The sequence below is a fragment of the Dipodomys ordii genome, unplaced genomic scaffold (genome assembly GCF_000151885.1).
Source record: "Dipodomys ordii isolate 6190 unplaced genomic scaffold, Dord_2.0 Scaffold14, whole genome shotgun sequence".
Lineage (NCBI taxonomy): Eukaryota > Metazoa > Chordata > Mammalia > Rodentia > Heteromyidae > Dipodomys > Dipodomys ordii.
This window is the reverse complement of record NW_012267230.1, coordinates 7920172-7936166: the sequence shown is the minus strand read 5'-3', so window position 1 is coordinate 7936166 and position 15995 is coordinate 7920172. Positions and strand designations below refer to the sequence as shown.

At 42.9% G+C, this 15995-nt stretch overlaps 1 protein-coding gene across 1 annotated transcript; it reads right to left on the bottom strand.

Moving 5' to 3' along the window:
• Positions 1–14401: 14401 nt before the first annotated feature.
• On the bottom strand, positions 14402–15683 carry LOC105981849 (lysine-specific demethylase 4D-like). Its single transcript, XM_013011198.1, is given in 4 exon segments — positions 14402–14903; positions 14905–15139; positions 15142–15347; positions 15349–15683. Coding segments are annotated over 4 exon segments (1278 nt in total).
• Between the last annotated feature and the right edge of the window lie 312 nt (positions 15684–15995).

Sequence of the window (15995 nt, the reverse complement as noted above, 5' to 3'; positions counted from 1 at the left end):
AGATACTGGTTAGTCTTTGCTCATAGTCTTTTGTTATGATTGATAATCACAAAGGAGATTCAGCTCCACCAAAGGCAAGACTCCAAATTTAGAATCAAAGAACCAATGAGTTCTAGAGTTTTTCTAAGCTAGAATATTGGAAGTAGAGTCATGGGCTTTGAGGTCACAGGAAAATGCATGCTAGAGCCTGTATGCCAAGCAACATGTTCAAGCAGTAGGTACCTGTTTTGGTCTTTGGAAATGACAGCCATTGCTTCCCCATTCTCCATAAAGGTTCTCTGAAGGAAAGAAAGGTTTGTAGAAGTAATGCAGAGGGCCTCTGTAAAAAAAAAAAAAACATCACAAGGCCAGACTCTGTCATCTGGAGCTCAGACTGTAAGCGATAGAGGCCGTAAACTTCCCAAGAAAAGATTCCCTGGCCTCAGGCAGGGAGGCATTGTAAATCTTCCTGAGAAGCTGAGGTGCTGGTTAGACTCATTATTTGCTGTTCAAGACTCATCTCTTGCAGTTTTCATCCTTTGTTAAATTTATAATCTCTAAATCCTTAGCCAAGAACCAAGCCTTTAGGGAGGTAGCAGCCAGAAGATTTAAAATTATCCAGTCCCCAGGGATGTTAATGGTGAAATAGACTTTGGTAATATGTTCTTAATTGTCACCATAAATCAACATTGTACAATATGTTAGGTTCACCCATGTAAATTGCTGATTGGAGAGGCTTTTTCGTACTTTGGAGACAGCTGTAGCTTTGATGAGACAAGTGGTTTGTCTCCGGGGATGTGGCCTGATAAACATACTAATTCATTTTCTGAATACCTGCCACAGTGTTTGCCCTCAGAAAAGGGGCCTGATTGGCTGAGGGAAGAAGCTCTGGAGAATTCAGGGTTGAAGTTTCAACACACACAGAGAAAGGTATTTTTACCCTGGGCGGGCATCATTCATTGAAATCCTTTGTACCTTAGCAATTTTTTTCTTCTAATCCTGTCCCCTGGAATCTGCCAGCCAGTTGATGCAGGGCCTGAGAATTTCAACAGGATCTCCTGGTATTTTCTTTGCATGCCTTCTGTGCATTTCCTATAACCCATTTACTTACCTAGCATTTGCTGTGCAGTGATGAGGTAGGAGGCACTGTTCTTGGCACCGAGGATCTAGGCAGAGAACAAGACAGGCAAAAAACCCTGTGTGTATGAAGCTTATAAACAAAGGACTATTTGTCTTTATAAACAGAAATGTCAGGTTCTTGAATGAGAATAATAGATGACCTTTTGGAAGAGGATCCCTTAGGTTGGGTGGCTAAAGAAGTGACATGTGCAGTGGTTTATTTAAGGGGAGACTTTAGTGGAAAGGAGCAACTAGCTGTGCCCTACAGCAAGAGTAACCAAGACTGCCCACAGAAGCAGTAAGGTCAAGAGCCCTAGAGCCAGGAGTGAATCTAGCAAACTAGACACACAGAAAAAAATGACAAAAGTGGTTGACACAAGAGCAAGAGGGACAGTGAGGAGATGAGAGCCAAGACATGACTCCATGACACACTAGATGGCCTATCAGTGGAGGAGAGGTAGCAGTTCAGGGTTTTACTGTGATGGACTTCTGATGTAAATGATCAGTTCATTCTGCAGAGAGGGACCTGCAGCAGGGCAGGTATGGAAGCTGAGACATCCAAGAGAAGGGCCTACTAGTCTTTTAGGCGAGGAAGGGAAGCAGGGAGAGAAAAAGAAGCAGTGAGGGTGGAGAGAGGATGATGGATTTGATGGGCTGGACTAGCCATGGGAGGAGTCACGAGTGGTGTTAGGTTTTTAACTGTCGTAACTGGGTGAACAGTGGAGACGTTTGCTGAAATAGATAGAAAATTTGATTTAAAAATGTTTGGGTGGATTTTTAGCAGGGGCAGGAACTCAGTGGTTCTGTTTTGGCCATGTTGAGTGTGGGGTAACAAGAGCCAAGAGCAGGGGGCTGTGGAGGAGCCAGTGGGTTAGTCTATGAACTTGGGGCCCAGGGAGGGGCCAGGTGAAAACTATTAGGAGCGATTTGAAAGTATCCCTGTGGAATACAGAAAAATGACTGTCTCTGTCAGCAGTGACTTGTTATTAGTGCAGGTGATTAGCCAAGCTCCCAGCTGGCTGGAGCATAGAGCAATTAAACAAATAGAGTACCAGAGGCCAAAAAGTGAAGTTGTTCTCCTAGGACTTTCTAGGGATTGTTCTAAGCTTTTAGAAAACAAAAAATTATAAAGGATGCAAATGTATAAAGGTGTATCTAACATTTAATATATAGCAAGATATGTATTATATTCAATATATGCATATTCAAAATACGGATGCATATATATTTAATATATTTATGTTTAAGATATGCCTATACATGTATATATACTTGATGGTACATGTTCAAGATACATACCTGTCTATTCATCTATAATAGTCAATGTATATACTCAAGACATGCCTATATACATACTTATGCACATAACATTTTGTGACATTATATATAATAGTGTATCTATGATTGGCATATATAATAGTGTAATAGCTATAATAATATTATACATAATAGTTTTACATATATAATAGTTACACAAGACACACCTATTGGTATGTGTGTATATATGGCAGGAGTGGCAGGGGTTCTGATTATATGTGTATACACACACACACACACACACACACATATATATATGCCATCTTGAACTACTTTGTCAGATAAACTGTACTCTCTTTTAGGGAGTTGTTTCATACAGTTGGAGAGATCAAGATTTCAATCCCAACTCTCAATTTTGCTAGTGTTATATTTTCAAGTTAATTTAAAAAAATGATTACAAAGTGCTATTGGATTTTGTGTGTGTGGAGTTGTATGCTCAGGTATGTATTCAGGTAATAGTCACCATAACTAAGGTACAGAATAGCCTTCTCCCTCAGCAGACTCTCCTGCTATCCTTGAATATCACCTTCTAACCTTCACCCCTGACCTGACAGCTACTGTTCTGTCACCACAGTTTTGTTTTTCAAGAATGGCAAACAGTATTTTGAGACTAATTTCTTTCACTGAAAATAATGCCCTTGAATTCCAGTGACATTTTTCACAGGACTAGAAAGCAATATTCCTTAAATTCATATGGAAACACAGAAGACCTCACAGAGCCCAAAAATCGGCAGCATAGAGGGCAATGATGGAAGTATTGCAATGCTTCATTCAAATTATACTACAGAGCCATACTATTTGGTTCAGACACGAAAAAAACAGACACATAGACCAAGCGAATAGAAGACCCATGGGATATCCATATGTTAAAGACTGAGACTAGCTCCTTAGCACTACCCTTGTACAAAAGTCAACTTCAAAAGGATCAAAGTCCTCAATGGAAGACCTAAAACTTCAAAGCTATTATGGGAGCACATAGGGGAAACACTGAAAGACCTGGGTTTAGTACAGAATGGGAGAAAAATCTTAGCAAGTTAGTCACCAGACAGGGGATTAATATCACAATACATGAAGAACTCAGATACTAAACCAAATGAATAAATAATCCAATTGGTAAATGAGCAAATGAACCAAATAGAGAACAAGTAAAAATGGTCAGAACATCCATGAAAAAAGGTTAATATCTTTCCCTATCAGGGAAACTCAAAACCTTACTGAGCTTGCATCTCACCTCAGTCAGAATTGCAATCCTCAAAAAAACAGGCAATAACAAATGTCAGCAAGGTTATGGGGTTGGGGCTTGGGGTAAGAAGAGGAGGAGGAAACTATACAGTTGATGAAAAAGTAAATTAATACAGCGGTTATAGAATCAGTATGGAGGTTCCTCCAAAATGTTAAAAATAGGACTAATCATGATCTAATCGTACCATACTTGGATACGTACCTGAAGGATTCAGAGTTAACTGCACACCTGTGTTCATTATGGCAGATTCACTATAACCAACTCATGAATCAGCCCACGTGCTTAACAATGAGTGAATGGATAAACCCAATGGAATATTATTATGTAGTGTGCAGGAAAATGGACTGCTAAAGTGAAATAAGTCACACTAGTCACACCAGGGCAAGTATCATGTTTTCTCATATGTGAAATTGTGTGTGCATGTGTGTATATATGTACATGCATGTTCATGTGTGTGTGGAAGGCATAAAGGAAAAGGAGGACTATTAGAAAAGTGGAAGGAGCTGAGCACTGGTGGCTCATGCCTGTAATCCTAGCTATTTAGGAGGCTGAGATCTGAGGATCATGTTTGGAAGCTAGCCTGGGCAGAAAAATCTGTGAGTCTCTTATCTCCAATAAACTATTCAGGAAAAGCTGGAAGTGGTGCTGTGGCTCAAGTGGTAGAGTGCTAATCTTGAGCACAATGAAGCTCAGGGACAGCACCTTAGCCCTGAGATCAAGCCCCAGGACGCCCCCCCCCAAAAAAAAAGTCGGAGGGAAAAGCATAGAAGGAGATAAAAAGGGTAATAAAAGGGGTAACTATGATCAAAGCTCACTATATGCACAGTAGTGTTACAATGTACCCTTTCTTTGCACAAATTAATATATGTCAATAAAAATATCAAAAGATAGGATACTTATCTTTAAGCCTTCCTATTTTTTGTCTGTAATTATTTCAAATTAACTACAGAAGTTAAGGATTTTCAACACAAAGAAATGAGACTATAGAAGGAGAGAGAAATACTGATCACCCTGATTTAGTCATTTCATGCTACATATATATGTATCAGATTATAAAACAGTACCTCATGGAAGCCTACAATTAAAAAGTAAATTGACTTTTAGTTGGGCTTCAGTTGATCATGCCTGTCATCCTGGCTATGTGGGAGACTGAGAACGGAAGCATTGAGGTTTAAGGTTCAAGGCCAGTCCCACCTTAAAGATTCACAAGCCTAGGAAAATTGAGGGGATGGGTGAGATTGGGAGAGATGAGGGGAGAAGAATGAAAGGGGTGACATTGATCAAAATGTGTATTGTACTTAAAAACAGGTTGGGTTGAAACTGCTTTGTACAACTACTTAAGGATAAATGAAAAATAAAGTGAAAAAAAATTCACATGCCCCTTCCTCAATCCATAGCTGGATGTATTGGAATGCATCTGTTGTCCAAAGCTATGTGTGTGGGTTGGCACAGGGTGGGGGAGAAGGGAGAGTCTGAGATTTGGAGGATCATGGCGTAAGGCTAGCCTTAGTAGAGCAATGCATGTGACTCCTCAATGGAAGGAAGCTGGCCATGATGGCATATGCCTGCCATGTGCCGACAACAAAAGGGGCAGCCTAAAACAGGCAAATTGCAGTCTAAGTATGCCCCTGGAAGGAAGCAGAACTCTTAGCTCAAAAGTAATCCATGTAAAATAAGTAAGCCTTCCTATTAAACTTCTTGTAGCCCTTATGAGGAAATGGAAACAGAAAACAAGATTTTAGATACAAAAATCAAGCTATCGACATTCACTTAAACGGCTCTGTGTATCCTGGGTTTGCTCTTTCTTATTGCTGAGTCCTGTCCATTCCACTGGGTACCTGTACTTTAGTTAATTTACCCTTTTACTCAGTGAAGGACATCTGGGTTTTTGTGACAATCTGTTTTGTGACAATTATAAGTAAAATTATTATAGATACTTGGATATTGCCAATATGAAATTGTGTGATCCCAAGTTTCTATTCCTTTGGAGGAAATAAACTGTAGTTACTAGGATTACTGGGTCACATGGCTATAACATGATAAAGAAGTGGCATTCTGTAACTTTGAGTTCATTTCTAATTCTGTTTCATAGGTTGGTTCTGTAGACTGGATGAAATAACATTTGTGAAGTGTTGGCCACATAGTTTTATGAGGCTGGCAAACGCCTCCTTATATATCTCCAATACTAAAGTGTTCTGGGATAGTAAAGCCTAGTCCAAATATAATACCCAGTAGAAATTTTTGGAGGAGCTCATTAATACAGAGAGTTTTCCCTGGGAATGAGAGAATGTCCTGGTCTCAAATTACCTCATAAAAAAAGAAGCTTTCACAAAGATTTCACAGTCTCTGAAATCTCAGATCGTCCCCAGGTTCCTTATAATTCTTTCACTATTCGAAGAAACCTTAATGGCTTACGTCTCTGAACATGGAGTTGGGAGAGGTCAAGGACACAGTCTTAGGAGATAGACATGCTGACTTGTGGAAGCCCATTCTATTTCTCCTCAGGGAAACCCAGGGCTATTGTTTCCCTGGTCTGATTTGTATCCTTTTAATTCAAATAAGCTCTGATCAGACTCATCCAAACAGAAATTCCTAAATTACCTACATCTTACATGCCAAGTAGGGGAAGCAGGCTTTCTTTGTAGTGTTGCCAGATTCAGCAGTGGAATAAAACAAAGCCAAATATCAACAATAACAGATGCTCAGACAATATTTTGAGACACAGGAAAATATTTGTTGTTTATTTTGAAATTCACATTTAGGTCAGCTCCCATCTTGTGTATAGAGGTCTGTGGCTACTGTAGAAAATCTTCCTCTAGACCCTCACAGACATTGTTGACCCCTTGGGCTGGGTAGCAAAAGAAAATGAAGCCACCAGGCCTATAGTGGGGGAAAAGAGAAAGGTTTGACATTAAACTCTCCTTCTGGTTATTTCTGTCTCTTTGGATAGCAATTTACACTCAAAGTAGATTTTAACTTTTTTTTTTTGAGGATCATGGGGCTTGAATTCTGGGCCTGGGAGCTGTCTCTAATCTCTTTTGCCCTAGCAATCTACCACTTTGAGCCACAGCTCCACTTCAGGTTTTCTGGTGGTTAATTGGAGATGAGTCTCATGGACTTTCCTGCTCAGGCTGGCTTCAGACTGCAGTCCTCAGCTTTCAGCCTCCTGAGAGTAGCTAGGATTACAGGCGTGAGCCACCAGTGCCCAGCTAATTTCAACTTCTTGTAGAAATGTTTTTCAATTTACTCCACCTACCTGTGGGACAGAGGGTAGGAATCACCACTTCTCCCTGGGGGCCTGAGGGCAGGAGTTCTGCACTGTTAGATGATTGTTGTTAAATAGTATTAAAAAAAACTGTTAATGTTAAAGCTAGATTTTGTTATTAACACTGTATTTTCCCTTTAAATCATCTAGGCTGTTTGGGGTGGGGTGATTTGATTTCCTAGTTGGTAGCTGTTAGGTCCTGCCCTCGTGCCAGGCTGCCTGGGGTGAGGGAGAGGGTGAAGGACTGGCAGTCACTTGGCCAGCAAGACTGCCCTCATGCCACCAGCTCTCACAGCTCCGGAGTCACCAATGCCTTTGTAAAGCCAATTCCGATCCACAGCTGCTTGTTCCTGCACAACTCCGGATCCAAAGGGCACTGTTGCGTGCCAGGGCTGTTTATAACTGCATCATATTGAGTATATTGTTGATTTTGCTTGTGGTGTAGGGGATCGAATCTAGGGCCTTGTGCAGGTGAAGCAAATTCTTTACCACAGAACTACATCCCAGCCTTTGACTGTATCTTTTAAGACTCATAGACGATGTCATTATACGGAGGAGAACATTGAGATGGGGAGCAGCTACCTGCTCAGGGACAGTGGTTATGTTAGCTCTGCATTTCTCTGAAGAATCTCAGGATTTCCTTTCATGGAAGAAGCTGTGTCTGGAAATAGTACCCCAACCTTTACTCAGGCCAGGTGGGTCATTGTCACCAGGACTTGCAGTTGACTTGGGCTTTTTGGAAATTTAAAACCTGTTTCTTCCTAGTGGGAAGGCGCTAGTTGGCTGTCGTGATGCCCTGAGATTTAGTTCTGACTGTGGCCCTAAAGGTCATTGTCCCCACCTTTGTAAAGGTCAGGGAGTGGAATTAAGTGATCTTTGAGTTCTCACATATTCCCAACTAGCTGATCTTGGTCATATCTTGTTCATGTGGAAAGGACCAAAAAAAGGAGGAGGGGCAGGATTGTGTGTGGTGCTGACCAGATTAAAAAAATGTTTTTTTAACCAAGAACTTGAGTCCCTAGAACATTTTGTATTTCTCCTTCTCAGTCTCCTTTCCTTGAATCGCATGGCACATTAAACCCTTAAACAATAACAGCTTTCAACACCCAGGATGCATCATTAAATAAGTTAAAGAGCTAATTAAAGGGGGGACCCATCTCCCTGCTTTCCTTGTACTAAATCACCTGTGCCCCATCTCAGCAAGTATTTCCAAGCCAGGGATTTGCCTGTGGAACAAGCTCACATTAGCACTGCATGTTGGATTTCATTTCCTCTCATACAATTATCTATCAGTAATTGGAGAAGGCATTATGGCAGAATAAATAATTGAACATAAATTAATTGACATTGGAGTCACACTTGGGCTGAGAGAGGGGTGCTTGTGTCAGGTATTTAAATCACCATGTGTGCAAAGAGAACATCCGGTGCCTGCTGTTGCCTGTTCTATTTGGAAGCATAGAATTTCAGTAGTTGCATGCCCATTTTTTAAACAAGGGGGAAGAGAAACTCTGAAAAGGTCAAAGCCATCTGGTGGAAGGTTGGAGAAGTTGACAGTAAAGTCAGATTGAAGCCAGGCAAGCGGCCTCAGTAGGTAGCCTGCAATTTTAGCTTGGGTTTTCACATTCTAGGACCTCAAAGGCCAAAAAATTTTCTGCAGCAGTGCAGGAAGGCAGAGTATCTTCTCTGATCCAACCAAACTTGCAAAAATAAAGGAAACACCCAAATGCAAACATATCTCTTAGAAATGGGGCCTCTGGAATACTGGAGCCAGGGTCTCTGCATTAAGTTGCACAACTCCTGGAGGATTGTTCATATTATGTTCCCACCAAGGGCACATTTTTGCTCCCTGAGTAAAGCCTTCTGTCCTAGAGGGCAAACAGTCCCTTGATTTAACGATGGAGAATTAAATGTCAGGCTCAGTTTGGTGATACACCGTGAAATATTTCAATCTGATGAATTCGGGCTTAAACCCAGGTCTTTCAGCTCCCAGGCTAGTCTTCACTTCTCACTGAATATTGACCTTGGGATAATAGTATGGGTATCAGTCATTGCAAAGTGGAAAAAGATCTTATTTGTGTCTTATTGATCCATTCCATTCCCAGCACCCTACACAGTGCTGTCTGTTAGTGTAGAGTTGGTTATCATTATTTGCAGTCGTTGCCTTCTACAAAAATAACTGTAAATTCTGAATTAGGAAATACTAAACCAAGGGATAGAACAGGGTTAGATATCTGTGAGTCACAACATTTCATCAGCCAATCATTTCACCACCTTACGTTATGTGTGTTTCTGTTTAAAGACACCTTGATCAATTTACACTTTAATAAATTAATTGATTCATTAACAGCAAACACATAGCCAACAACAGTATAATTCATTTATGAACATGTTAACCAACACAGTATTATCTCTGTAATATACAATCTCTTATGCTTTGGAACACTAGACAACACTTCTGGCCTATACTTAAGGAATATTGTAATCAGTGAAATTCCCTTTGGGAAAAAAGTACAAAAAATGTGAAAAACACAGCACTAGATAATAAAGGTACTCATTTTTAGTATGAGAGCTTGGAATTCCAAGGCAGAAGGAGCAGGTCCAGCTGGGAATGCATGCATGTTGTATGTCCCAGATTGCCTTGTACTCTGTCCAGAATTGACCTCAGAAACGACACAAGTATTGATCTTGAGATTACAGAAGAAATTCGTGGAGTAGGTGAATTCATGACTAATAAGCTATAAAATTGTGCCTCTGTGTCTGTGCGTTCTTCATCCTTCATTCGACCAACTGTGCATTGAACACACACACAGACACACGCACACACACACCACACGTGTGAAGGATGTAGGGGGATGGAGAAAGACACAGCAACAGGTGATTAATTTGATTCAGATATGCACATTTGAGATACCATGGTAAACCCCTTTTTCTGTTAATATATACTAAAAATGACAGGAAAGTAAAATAGGGGAGTGTGAGTGGAGAGGTACTTCTTGTACACATATGAAATTGGAACAGTGAAACATGTTGAAATGGTTTGGAGAAATAAGGAGGAGATAAGTGAGGGACAGTCTGAGTTTGATGAGGCATATTGTGCGCATGTGTGGGAATGTCACAACTAATTCCTTCATACAACATATAGATGCCAATAAAAAAGCTTAAAAGTTGCATCTGTGCTGACCAGGTGAACTATAGTTTGTATGTGGTTTGTCCTTCAGGGGTCACTTGGTGGAAGCCTAGTCCTCAGTGTGGCAGTGCTGAGACTGCAGACCCTGTAAGAGGTGGATCCTAGTGGGAGGGCTACCCCTCCCATTCTGTTTGCTCAGCATCTGTAATGTCCATTGAGTGATATTTTACTAGGTAGATGGCATATCCTTTCCTAAAGACAGAGTCCTGGGTGGTATCCTATTCAGATGCTTATTTATAGAGTTAATGTCTGGTTCAAATACGTCTTGATTTATTTTTTTCCACATCTTCTGGAAGAGTTGGTTAAGTCAGACTAGAATTTTCCCTTGAGGTCTTGTTTCTCCTTTCTCTCTTTGCTCATCATCTTCCTAGTTGATCTTAGATTTTGATTATGAAGAGAGACAAAGAGCCCTCGCTTGGGGAAAATGCTTACGCTCCAAGGCCTAAATGCTTCTAAAATGCAGAGGTTTAGTTTAGGTGTGATCAGATGCTTGTGATCCTTGTGCTGTGGTATATTCATCCCTTTGCTGGTGTTTGCAGTCCACTGGTGCTGATCGGCAAGAGAGGACTCAGGCATTCCTGGGTTTTTAGGTGGAGCACTGATAAACTACAGAAAGACTCTCATTCAGACATCCAACATGGATACCTGTCCCTGGACTGTGAATCCTGAGAAACATACCAAGAACAGGCAAAAAGGTCAATTCCAAGCTGGCTGGACTCTCTGTGAGCAGTTTTCACAATCTTGGGTGAGTGATTAATAGCAGCCCAGTCCAGATGTTTCCTATGTAGGATTTCCTCTATTCAGGATGTTTTCTGTTTCGGTGTTATTGGTATGCAAATTTATCACTAAATAATACTTTGTTTTTCCATTCAAAATCCAAACAGTGCTTTTGGTGTTGCTTAGTAAACTGTTTCTCAAAACTATACAGGGGAATAATGAACAGGGAGAAAGCTTTGAAGTAGAATAGGGTTCTACTTTTATCAAACTCTCCCCTCCCCATAGTACATGCACATGCGCGCGCGCGCACACACACACACACACACACACAAACACACACACACACACAAACACACACACACACACTGGTTATGTGATAAAGAGCATTTAAAACCAGCAGGAAAAAATAAAGTCAGTGAAAAAATCTTTTAAATGAATAGGATTATTGATTATCAAATCAAATGCGAAAGCAAAGCTTTACAGCTTTTAGAAGGAACTAAAGTGGAAAATGTTATTGCCACTGGTAAAAACTGGCTAAAGAATATCCAGGGAAGCTCTGTATAATTTCATATAACTGCTTGTGAATCTAAAATTATCTCAATAAAACTTCAATTAAAAGCAGGGCTGGGGGCTGGGAAGGTGGCTCAGTGGTAGAGCGCTTGCCTTGCATGCTTGAGGCCCTGGGTTCGATTCCTCAGCACCACATAAGCAAAAAGAAAAAAGCCGGAAGTGGCGCTGTGGCTCAAGCGGTAGAGTGCTAGCCTTGAGCTGAAGAGCTGAGGGACAGCGCCCAGGCCCAGAGTTCAGGCCCCACGACCGGACCCAAAAAAAAAAAAGCAGGGCTGGGCATGTGGCTCAGTTGATAAGGCACCTGCATGGCAAGTGCAAGGCCCTGAGTCCAAACTCCAGTGGCCCCAGGAAAACTTAATTAAAAATAAATGAACTAGGGTTCAGTATAACAAAATAAGTGAACCACTTATGCTGCCTACCTTTCTGATATTTTTTATATATTGAAAAACTTCTTAAAAACGTTGTAAAGATTTTATTATGGAACTTCTCAAATGTAGAAAAGTAGAGAAATATAAATAGCTCTATAAACTAGCACCTAGTATTCATATTTCATCATATTTACTCAAGCATTTTCAATTAAATACAGGCATCATAACTTTGCACCTCTATGTGAATCTTCATCTCTAAAAACATAAGATCATTTCCCAAAGAAACACATTTCTTCAACTTAACAAGATGAACACAATTCTTTTAAGTTCACTTGATATGTTAATTGATATTCAGATTTACCCCCATTGTCCTTAAATAAGAGTCCAAGATCCAAATGAGGGTTATAGATTGCATTTGGTTTTTGTGTTTCTAATGTCTTTTTTTGGTAGGCTAGTTGTAATAATCCCTAGTTACCAAGGATAGTGACCCTGAGGTGACATTGCAGCTCAGCAGACTTAACAGGCTTTTCTTCATGTAGTTTTTACCAGCACTACTCTACTTTGCACGATGTTGCCTTAACCAGCAAAACGTGAGAGACAGGGCTGCTTGAAGAACAGATACTTATTTACCTTTCTGGAGGCTGGGAAGTCCCAGTTCAAGAGGCTGGAGACAACTAGATATGGTTTCTGGAGAGAATTCTCCTCCTGCCCGAAAGAGGAGACAGCTAGCTTAGTGTCTCCTTATGTGGCCTTTCCTGGTGGATATTGAGAGAGGGAGAAAGAGAGAGAAAAAAGAGAGAGAGGAAAAGGGGGAGAGGGAGGAGAGGGAGAGAAAAAGATTCTAATCCCATCAAGGGCCTTCATCCTTGGAAAGATATTCATGACTTCTATATTTGCATTACAAAATTTACCTTTATATGACATAAAGGACTATGTAGCTTTGGTCTGAGTTCTAATTTCTTTGATCCATTGACTTCTGGTTTCTTTTGTTTGTATTTTTCTTGGAATAGTTTTGCCCAGTCTCTTATTCTTCAACCTTTCTAAAGCACTATGCCTAAATATATTTCTTGTCTAATTCTGCGCTGTGTGTGTGTGTGTGTGTGTGTGTGTGTGTGTGTGTGTGTGTGTTCGTACTGGGTTTGAACTCAAGGTCTCATGAGAGTAGGGAGCTTTTCTTGTTCACAGCTAGCTTTATACCTCCAGCCCAGTTTGTTGCTGGTTAATGGGAAATGGAGTCTTCAGACATTCCTGTCCAGGTTGGTTTCAAATCATAATCCTCCAGAACTCAGCTTCTTGAGTACTAGGATTATAGGTGTGAGCTACCAGAATCAACTTAACTCTGATTTTTTTCAATTTAAATTTTATTGTATAGGTGATCTACAGAGGTATTACAGTTATGTAAGTCAGGTAATGGGTACATTTCTTTTTGAATAGTGTTAACCCTTCCCTCATTTTTTCCCACTTTTTCTTCTCCCAAACCCCCTCGTCCCCAAGTTATAAACCTCCAACATTGTATCTCTGCTGAATTGGTTCACCCTTTGTCCCACCATTTTGAACTCTGATTTTAATGTATGTTACAGATTTAACACATTTATTAAACATCAATAACACTACAAAGTAATATTGAGTTAAAAAATTCGACTTCCAATCTCAGTTGATCAAAAGTTCTAGTTTGTATCTGAGCAGTCAGTGGTTGGTGGTGGCCTGGGGAGCAGGGTAGGCTATAATCGTAGGACCACGCCTTGTTCCTGCGCCTCTGGGGCGGTAGTCCGGTCAGCAGAAGCCAGGGTCAATGACTCAGAGGCAACTTGGGGATAAGGACGTCCAGTTAAGAGTCTCAGCATCACCCGATGTGGTCCCAGCGATTGTGAGAGCAGGGCCCGTAGCCCTGCAGGGGAAGAGTCCCGAGGGTGGCAGGGGAAAGGTGAATGGTTGGAGGACACCACTGCCGGGACAGGCTCATCTGTGTTCAGGGTGGGCTGCGAGTTCCTGAGGGGAGGGCCACTTCCTGTGGGGGCAGGGCATCACCATGGCATCCTGGCCCGGGGTCCACCCCAGTAGTCCCTGGGAGGTGCACTGTCAGTGTGGGGAGGCATTAGGTAACCCCAAAGATAAATTAGTTCTTGGGAGGAAAAAGTACCCTTGGCACTTTGTGGTTGGTATCCCAGCCAGAATTGTGCTTCGGTCTGGGGTTAAGGGTCAGCTCTCAGGTGGTGCCGAGGTTCGAAGAGGATGGCACAGTGCCCCAGAGAATCCCCCAGCCTCACGCTGTCATGGGGCTCAGGGGTTCAGGCATTCATGGCTGGAGGGAGGGTCCGGGCTGGGCTCCTGGGCATCTCTTGGCTGGCACCGCAGGGAGGGCTCCTGATGCTTATGTTTTCTGGGAGGACTCGTGGCAGGAATGTGGCAGAGAGGGGGGCAGGGCACCATCATGGTGGCAGGGGGAGCCTGGAAGAGCTCTTGAGGACTTCCCACCTGGAGTTGTGGAACAATTCCACAGGCCTCCGCCCCATGCTGAGGGGACCCCGGACCCTGTTCTGGTCTCTCACAAGCCGTTATTCCCTAACAGGGGTCGGGTCCGGCCTGGGCATCCACTCGGGCCTGGGTGTTGGCTCTGATCTGGGCCTGGCTTGTTCCTAGGCCTCAACTCGGGCCGGTGCATTGGCTTGATCTTGGACCTCAACTCGGGCCGGTGCATTGGCTTGATCTTGGACCTCAACTCGGGCCTGTGCATTGGCTTGATCTTGGGCCTCAACTCGGGCCTGTGCATTGGCTTGATCTTGGGCCTCAATTTGGGCCTGGGCACCAACTTGGGCCTGGGCATCAGATTCTGCTTGGGCGTCTGCATCAATCGGCTCCAGCCCAGGCGTGGGCTCTGGCCCTGGAGTTGATTGCAGCCTAGCAGGCCCTGCGGGTTCTGCTCGGTCCACCAACTCCCGGTCTTGCCCTCGTTTCCATTGCTGGTACTGTTCGGGCTGCAGGATACGCACAAAGACATCCATGGAGAAGCTGACCCTGGCCTCCCTGCGGCAGCACTGGGAGGCCACTTTGCCATAATCGATCCACCACAGGGTGGCAAAGTTGATGGCCTCAGCGCAGTGGAAGCCGTGGTTGAAGCCAGCAGGGTACCCGTAGGGTCATTTGACTGAAAGGGATGCCACTATCCTGGAGCTCGCGGGGCGAGATCAGGGCTACCTTGTGCCGCAGGAAGGCCTTGCCGCCTCTTGCACTGTCTGGAAAGAGCTCCCATGCTAGGCATTCCAGGCGTGTGCCGTGCTCGGGTGGCACAGCATACCACGTCTTGGGGGCTCCAAAATGCACATAGTTGATGCTGTACAGGTCCATGTCCTCCGTGTGCCAAGAGAAGGTGGTTTCCACATGCTGAAGTATAGGTAGGGTGTGTTCACCCCCTGGATCAGGACTCCACATTCCTGCTCCAGCAGGTCCTGGGTGGTCCCCAGGTGGCTGGTGTTCCAGGACTTCGTGCTTTCATCAAACAGGGAGCCATTGACGTCAGCACCATAAATAGGTGGTGAACCATATATGAGGTTCTTCCAGTACTTTTGCTCCAAATCTTCAAAAGTGGGGTAGGGTGCGATAGTCTCCACTGTTTGCCAAACGGTGGTACTGACCCACTGTCATGGCTTTCTTCTTCTTGTGATATTGGGTAAACACACCTGTCCTTCCGCAGACCATCTGCTGCAGGGGAGTTGCGATCAAGATGTCGTTGATGTTGTCATAGGACCGTGTGGCTCTCCACTCCTTAGGGGGAATTACCTTGGCTCTCCCAGTTCGATGTGCGCCTTGGGATTCCATGTAAGCAATATATTTGTTGAAATCTGCAAATTCTTCCATGCTTGGATGGAATGTCATGATAGTACATCTTGGGTTCTGGGTACCAGAGTGACCAGACTTCATGGCTGCAATGTACTCAGCTGTAAACTCCCAAGCTCTGAATGTTGTCCAGATTCCTGAGAATATTCAGAGTTGTTCCCCATCCACCTCCTGCCCCCCCCTTTTTTTTAATGCTTTCTTTCTGGGAGGCAGGCTTGAATCTTCACACAAATGAGAGAGTATCCTCAAAGCCTGACTGACTGATCAGAGTGACTCCACTGTATTTCCAGTGCACTGAGCCTGTAGGTTAGGGAGTTTCATCCAAGAATAGGCCCTGGCAAGCAAAGCAAGATGGCAGAGCCAAGACTTTCTTGGTTGGAATGGTCAATGAGAGTG